The following is an 8,271-nucleotide window of genomic DNA, read 5'->3' as shown; positions in this document are numbered from 1 at the left end:
CTTAGATATTTTTCCCTCTTTTTTGACTTTTTAAGAATAGGATTTACAACTTTTTAATAAAGAAAAGAATTTGATTCATTTTTATTTGCTTAAAATAATAAACTCTGTGTCGGTTTATCTTACCGAATAAACTAACGAACCGCTATATTATCAATTTCAATACTTCTATCTGAACGTGTAAATGCTTATTTTAATTAGAATAGTTAGTAAAACTGATAATTTAATATTTTAATATAATATATGATAGAAAATTAGAAGAAAAAAAGATTGAATATGTTATAGTGTATGTACATTAAGAATTATTGTTACATTAATCAGATGGGGGGATAAGACCAAAAGTGGAAAAGGGAAAAACTCAAAATTATGCAGAACTCAAAGCTTATAAGTTTATTCTCTTTTTGTACAAAAGAAATTTGCCGTTAACTTTGTCAAAATGAACAAGCAATTCGACTCATAGAATCTGTTCTTCTTCTTTCTGGTCCTCTTCTATTGTATCTTGCAAGTCTATTCGGCCTGCAATAAATAACGCAAGATCATCAATGGGTGTGTCTGGTACGAGGAAAGTCATTTTCTATAAAGATGTTCTTAACGAAGATGTGTTTTTCTGCCATTTGGTTACACACACATAAGCACCAAAACAAGAAAAAAGGGAACTTGTTTGAGATGCTTGGTACAAGTAGTCAAGGAACACGATGAGAAAGCCGTATGAACTGATCTGGGAGAAATGGAAGCATCATCATCTACCTAAAGCAAAGATATGATGGTGCATCTACGTGTTCCTCGGAGATATTCCTCAAATCAGTCCTTGGACTCATGTTTGTTCAAAAATCGATAACTAACTAGATCAAAGATCTAGAAAAACTAATAACAGCATTCTTTTCGTGGTTCAAATCTAATCTAACGTTGTGAAAATCATGAAACATGTACAGTGCAAGAAAAGTTACCATACCGAATAAGGACACTAATGAGGGAGGCTTTGAATGTCCATTTGAACTCATATCTATGCCTGCAAAAATAAGACATGTGTTTGAATTTAGAGGCAGATATATAACATAAAAAATGAGCAACAGAAAGGGATGTTCATTTTTCTATGATCTCATGCATCCTTCTCTTCAGGGTACCCTTTTCCAACAGATCCACAATAATGCCTCATGTCCTAGCAAATAAATACTCAAATGTTTTGCCCAAACTAGCAAGAATTCAAAGTGTGGAGAAAATACTGCACCAACGCGTGCTTCTATATACTTAAAACTTCTTAGATACGGTGTGAGCCAGAAAAAGTGTGTGCAAAGTGTATTTCTTGATCATACACAAAATAACTTCATACCCCTTCCGTACAGCATAAAGATGGTGCAAAAAATTGTAGATTTAAAGCAGCAGCAGCACACCTGAAGTTTCAGCTGATTTGAGGATATCTGATTTCTTGAAAGTAAATCCAATAAAATTGGAATCTTTTGATGTCAGCATCTACATGATGGAACAAATCAAAATAAATACAAATCATTTCTTATATATTGCATCATTACTTCAATCATGTTTACAGCATTTGTTTAATATTCTCGCCGAACTGGTGGAACGTTTTTTTTTTCTGAGATTGGTTTGGTTTGTTACCTTTCGCCAGGGTCCGACTCTTGGTGTTGCTGATGAAGGATCTTCTACCTAAAATATAAAGTGAAAAATTAGCACAGTCAAAGAACAAAGCGAGCATGGTTTTCAGAAACAAGAGAAGCATCGTAATAAAGTAACACATGGAAAAACTGAGATGCAGAAAATTGGAAATTTTACCATAGCGGAATGCCAAGATTAAATGGTGAACTGAGTTGGAATGAAAATGCACGATTTGATAAGAAGCCGAAAAGAATCCACCGATATCCAATGGTACACAGAAATGCCCAAAATTCTATGAACCTAGTTCACAAATGATGTCAAATTGACATACTGAAGTTACTACTGAAAGAGAGGTGGGGTGTCAGTCCATGATTTGTTGTAAAGGTAGAGAAAATAGAGACCCCCCAAAGGTGAAAGATATGGATATGAAGAAAATATCCAGCTTATATGGCTTCGTGGATCATGAGGGTAACTAGTTGGTGTCGAGCAGTTCACAATGTCACGAAATTGGAGTAATCTTAATGACTACTACTCTAGACGTTTTCTAAAAAAGTCAAATGAATACATCTGGGGTTCGGTCTAAAAAAGTACTCACCTCAGGGAACTTCTCAAAATTTTGAGTATCTAACTCTCCAGTAACAATAGGTTTATAGGCAGCCTCCATTTCATAAAGCATGTCCCAGTTGACTCCTTTGAACCAAGGATGAGCCTGAAAACCCAGTGAAAACATTAGTATGAAGACACAAACATGGAGGAAGCATAACCACTCACCAAACTCACAATAGATCTTTGCACATAAAGCACAGTAATTTCATCAATGATAGATGAACACTGTACGCATTCCACTAAGTGAAACAAATATTCTAGAATTAAGGAGCATATTCTGCAGATAGTTCCTGCACGGGCACTACTTCATTAGTAGATATTTACCTTTATTTCTTCCACTCCTGCGGTTCCCAATCTTGATTCGACATCGCACAATAAACGACAGATCAGATCCTTAGCCTCATTTGATACTTTTGGTTCGTCTGGGAATTTCAAGCATGTTCTCCAACTGATTATCTGATACAACAAAAACAAATGATATAACCCGAAAAATGAGTATATTTTGTAAATCTTAACAAGATGCTGAAGCACAATTTTAGAAACATTCCTTCTGAAAAAAACAAAGTCTACAAAAACAACCATTTCAATCCCAATAATTTTCCATTGCACTGAAAAAGAATTTCTTTTAGAATCTTGGTTTACAAAGTTCTGCCTGAATACGATTTGGACTTTGGAGATCAATTTAGAGGCACCGACTGTCCCTTATTTTCATCCTAACAACAAACAGAAGAGTTAAAATACCTTGCGTGCTGTCATTCTTGGATGCTCTGAACAGAAGGGAGGATACCCAACAAGCATCTCATACAGGATTGCCCCCAATGACCACCAATCACATTCAATTCCATATCCTTTTTTCAACAAAACCTCCGGTGCCATGTAATCAAGAGTTCCAACGGTAGAATATGCCTACAGAAAATATTTCACACATAGGTCAATTGAATTAAGGGCTGACCATGGATTGATCAATTAGAAAGGAACAAGAATAAAGAACATTATTTTTGCAAGCTGACTCAATTATAACTTGAAAATACGGAAGTGCAGCACTAGAGTGTGAGTTCGTGAATACCAAGGCACGACGGTTGCGTTTCCACTGCTGTATTTGTTCTTTTGGCATTGGCCATGAAGCTCTATCACCACCAGAATGCCCTTCAGTCCCGTTAATAGACTCCGCATTCGTAAGGTCCTCATCTTCCAATAATATTGATGAGTATTTATTTTCCAGGGGTTTACATAAACCAAAATCTGAAAGCTTTAAATGGCCATTTCTATCTAGTATAAGGTTATCAGGTTTTATGTCCCTGAAAGAAGAATAATTTCTGAATCAGCTGCATGTTGGAGGATGATTGTTAAGCTTTATCCATATGCACATATAAAAGAACAGATAATAACAAAAAACTGTAGCACCAATTGCAAGGCCAAGACACCTAAATCCAATATGAGGAACTTATGCAAGATCATTGATTCCTATGATGACACCTCTACAAAAATGAAGACAGGACAAAAGGCCTCAATTCAGCTTGAGGGAACTAACAATTCGCAACTATCAGAGTATAGGCAAATAAATACAATTGTTAATCAGGAGAATGAAAGTTAGTAATTCTCCAACTAATGAATAAAGGTGTACCATAAGATTAATCAGTAACCCTTGAGACACAGACACGAGAAAACGGAAAACTAATTGTAAGATTGTTCCAAATGCAGGTGCTGATTCTGGAAAGTTCTTAGCATAAGCTTAAAGCAATGGAACATCTGAAAACGCCTCGAAACGTCCTCACTTTAACACAAGTTCCGTAGTATGAAAAGTGCTTTTGGAGATTAGAGACTTTGTTTTGCTCCCACAGCTTCGTTCAAGTGCCAAAGGTTGAGGGCCTTGTAACTTAGGTCACAGGTTCAACCCTTGCATTATTTTATTTTTTTTTGACAAGGTAAAAGGTGGGTTTAGGAAGTTTGCTCTCTTTGATCACATTATCACAGCCAGTTTGAGCCCTGCTCTATGCGAAGTAAGCCTCGTATTGAAGTGGAGAAGGGTAGGGGGCGGCATTGTCCTTGAATTTCCAAGGATGTGATTGGTCCTAAGGTTGGCTCCAAACAGACTTCTCCATCATAAACAAAAAATGATTAGAAAGTTTTCACTTGATGCTAATCAGCAGAAGAGGAGTGTTATATCAACAGTAGCGCAACACTTTTTTGACAATAGTAATAAACACATTATCATTAATTTGAGATGCAAGTATTACTGGCAATCCTAGAGAATATAGCAAAATAATCACGTAACATGCAAGATCGAACAAAAAGGCAAACTATTTAATGCATTGTTAAGATACCTATGTACATAATGATGCTGATGAATAGACTGAATAGCCAAAATACTCTCAGCAATGTAGAACCGTGCGACATCTTCAGAAAGAACATCTTCTCTCATCAGTAAGGTCATAATGTCACCACCAGGTAAATATTCCATTATGAGGTACAAGAAATCTGAGTCTTGGAAAGAATAGAAGAGCTTCACAATGCACCGACTATCAACTTCCACAAGCAAATTCCTCTCAGATCTGACATGCTCAACCTAAAAGAGCAGTATAACTTTCATAAATAAAAAAATGGATATAATAATCTACACACAGAATTTAACCAAGCAACTCACAAATTGCCATTGGACCAATTAAGTGGCAACTGATAATTGCTGATGTGCACAAGATATTAATAAACCTTAAAAGAGTAAAACACAGCCTCTTACAAAAATTATAAATTTCTACCTCTTACTTAGCTCAGTTTTCTTAAGAAGTAAGAGGCAGAAATGGGGGAAATCGAGTAACCTTTTAATCAAGTAAAAGGTTATCACTCATTTTGTTTCAAGTGTGGATTTGTCCAGAGTAGTGTTTAAATTATTCTTTTAAATACCAGAAAGCACATAACATGCAAGCGATTCATAAGGACAGGTGTTTCTCGATTGTGATACTTAACGAAACATGTTAACTTTTAGACATATATCTTATAAGATTAAATCTTTTTTTTTCTCAAAACATGCTCCTCTACTATCTATGAAGTTTTAACAACAGCTAGTAACGGAAGCATGGTCATTTTATAAAATTATTCAAACAGTTTCTGCAAGGCCCCAATATCATTGCATAAACGTTTCAAAAGAAAATTGTCATTATATATTCCGTTTGTCACCTGTCCACGGCTAAGCATGTCTGATTTCTTCAGTTTTTTCATGGCAAAGATTTCTCCAGTACTTTTGAATCTACACAGCCTAACCTGCATTAATAAACCAGATAATTTAAGAAAGTACCCTATAAAATCTGCTTCATCAATGTCCATATGAACATTGACTGTGTCATCTGTGGTGAACGCAAGGCAAAAGCCCTCTAATTGAAAATCGAACTTTCTGAGGTAAGTGCACATCTGACACAAGCATAGTTCTTCTTAGCATGACATGCTTATAGTAAAAGACCGACTTCCACATTAGATTAAACCAGAGACCATTGCTAAGAACGACATTCAAGTGCTAAAAGAAGTGGTTGATGTTGTAGACATTAAATTAATAGAAAAAGTTATCATATAATATCTTGCCCAATTGGCAGCATGAAGAAAGATTGCAAGATAGGAATTATGATCGGGAGAACACTTCTCCGCAACATTGTTAAAGTGTAAGCCTTGAAAAAAGAAATGTTTGATGCAGATTTTACAGAAGAAAACACCATGATTCTCATCTTACCAGTAAAATGATTTGATCCATTAAGAAACAGGCAAAAACATTCTTTATGGCTTTATCATTGCATTCATCAATGACACAAGCTTGAAAGATGAATATTCAGTATCTGGACATACAACTAATTGAAAGATCTTATTAGATCACAACTCAAAGAACTTAAAACTACCAAATTTTCTTTTCAAAAGCTTATAAAGACACAAACTTTAGTCTTACTAATCATTTACATAAGAAAAACAATGCATACTCCAAGTTATTCTAATCAAACAAGTAAAATTTGAGCCACTTTTAAAGTACTACTCCAACAACATCCCAAAACAGAATTGGGAACTGTAAACAGAAATTTTACCTCACCAAAGGCACCTTTACCAATAACAGTCAACTGTTCAAAATCATCAATCCCAACTTTATGCCTCTGCAATCTCATATACTCAGTCTCCCTCTTCTCCAAATTCCTAAGCATCTTCTCTTGCTCATCACTCGGTACCTGTGCTTCTTGAGCCTTCCTCTGCAACGCCCATCGCCTGAAAATGTCAAAAACAACAAAAGGGTCAAACAAAAATCAACCAAAAAACACATTGCTTCAACTCTCCAACTAAATCCCTAAAAAAAAGACCTTTCTTTACGATCTTGCAAGCCTTGAAGGTAATTTTTGTAATGATTCTCAATAAACTGCTTAGCAGCAGCAGCTTTCTGCCGTGTAACTGGTGAAGAAACAGTAAATTCAGGTTCCAAATTATTGAAAACCCGATCAGGCTTCATGGGTAAAGCCCCTAATTTCACTGTCCCATCAGCAACACCCTCCATCTCCATTTGATCAACAAAATCAAGATTACCCCAGATCCAAAAAAAAAAGACTAGACCCAAGAATAAACAAGTCAAAATAATTAATGGGTATGTATTATTTTCATCATAGTACAAGAATTGTGACAGTTATAGAAATAGGGGATTAAAGAAAAAGGGGAAGATGGTAATGGAAAGCCTGTCAATGTCAGCAGGTGAAGAAAGGGGTGGGGGAGTTTAGAGGGGGTGGGGTAAAGAACCAAGAAGAGCTGTTTGTGAGAAAATCCCAATGAGAGATCTAAGAGAAATGAGTTGTTTTATGAACTGGAGAATTCAATTGAAGGAAGAAGCTTAGCTGTCTGGGAGGTGAATTTGGAAGAGTGAAAAAGACAAGAGTACAAATAGTGAAGCATAGTTTACAAGCTTTGGATGCATTATGAGTGTTTCATTTGACTACCAAAAAAAAAAAGAGCTCTAGTTAAGATTTATTTGTAACAAAATGAGATTGTTTTGGCAAGGAAATAGGTGAATATAATCCTTTATAAAGATAGATTTTTAAATATATATATATATATATATATGTAAAAATATTTTGATTATAAGGAAAATATATTTTAAAAGGGGTACAAATATAATTTGATTTGTTGAAGGTGATTTTGATATTTAATTTTGAAGAACTACGATTTTATTGGTGAAGTTTGTCACCTTTACTTCAATTTGCTAATCGAGTGTGTATGATTTGTCTTGATATGCTCGTTTTTATACAATCACAAAATTTAATATTGTTCTTGCTGGTGCTGTTTTTTTACTACTTTGACTAAAGTCGACATCTCACAAAGGAATGATTTTTACTCCAAAGTTGAATTTCTTTATCGAGCGACTCTCTTCGAGATGATAAAAGTGATGATAAAGACTGAGTTGTTTGAAATAAATGATAAAAAATTTTGGGCTTAGTTTTAATAAATATTATCTCAAGTGTGTAATCACTTAGATTCAGAATGCTTAAATTCTCTTATATACTCATGATAACTTATTGACGACAACCTCCTCAGTATTTCAACTTATGAACAAGTATCTTTAAATAATTGTAACTGTTTCAATCAACGTCTACCATAGGCTCGACAAGTTATCCTCTTAGATTGCTCGAATGTAGTGTATAGGATCTTTTCTATACTGATGACTCTTGATGCAACAAAGGAGAACAAATAGACAAGCGATAATCTTTGATTATAAGTTCATAAGTTGGTTATAAGTTCGAAAATTGAATCTACTTCTTCACCTTTCGAAATTTGGGATAATCTTTGATTCTCTAGGCTCATAATGCTAGCAAAATGAAATTCACTCTATTGTCCAATATATATTTATATTATTTTAATTTAAGTGTCTTCGTTTAGTAAATTATTAGAATTTTTTTCTAAAATCATATGATCTTAAATTAAAAATTTATCATATCAAATTTTTTATTATAATTTCAAATTTTAGTATATGGATGTTTAAATTTACAGAATTACTAAATATATGTATAGAAAATTATATATTCTGTCGATTTTTTTTTTTTAAGT

At 34.3% G+C, this 8,271-nt stretch overlaps 1 protein-coding gene across 1 annotated transcript; it reads right to left on the bottom strand.

Annotated features, from left to right (window-relative positions):
- Window positions 1–251: 251 nt before the first annotated feature.
- Window positions 252–7,150, bottom strand: LOC107018278 (serine/threonine-protein kinase tricorner-like). The gene is made up of 12 exons (XM_015218719.2): window positions 6,543–7,150; window positions 6,276–6,450; window positions 5,389–5,472; window positions 4,539–4,780; window positions 3,281–3,512; window positions 2,956–3,120; window positions 2,539–2,670; window positions 2,204–2,317; window positions 1,612–1,659; window positions 1,389–1,467; window positions 950–1,006; window positions 252–513 (listed from the first exon to the last, which is right to left on the bottom strand). The coding sequence occupies exons 1-12, from the start codon at window positions 6,737–6,739 to the stop codon at window positions 452–454; spliced, it is 1,587 nt and encodes a 528-aa protein (XP_015074205.1). The 5' UTR covers window positions 6,740–7,150; the 3' UTR covers window positions 252–451.
- Between the last annotated feature and the right edge of the window lie 1,121 nt (window positions 7,151–8,271).

Source organism: Solanum pennellii, chromosome 4, assembly GCF_001406875.1.
Source record: "Solanum pennellii chromosome 4, SPENNV200".
Taxonomy (NCBI): Eukaryota; Viridiplantae; Streptophyta; class Magnoliopsida; order Solanales; family Solanaceae; genus Solanum; species Solanum pennellii.
Note: the sequence above shows the minus strand (reverse complement) of the source record. Positions and strands in the feature narration are given on the sequence as shown.

Coding starts and splice junctions, on each gene's coding strand:
- LOC107018278 (XM_015218719.2), bottom strand. CDS start 6,739: ATGGAGATGGAGGGTGTTGCTGATGGGACAGTGAAATTAGGGGCTTTA. Junction 2,318..2,538: donor CAGGAGTGGAAGAAATAAAG/GTAAATATCTAC, acceptor CTGGGTTTTCAG/GCTCATCCTTGGTTCAAAGG. Junction 514..949: donor CTCATTAGTGTCCTTATTCG/GTATGGTAACTT, acceptor TATTTATTGCAG/GCCGAATAGACTTGCAAGAT.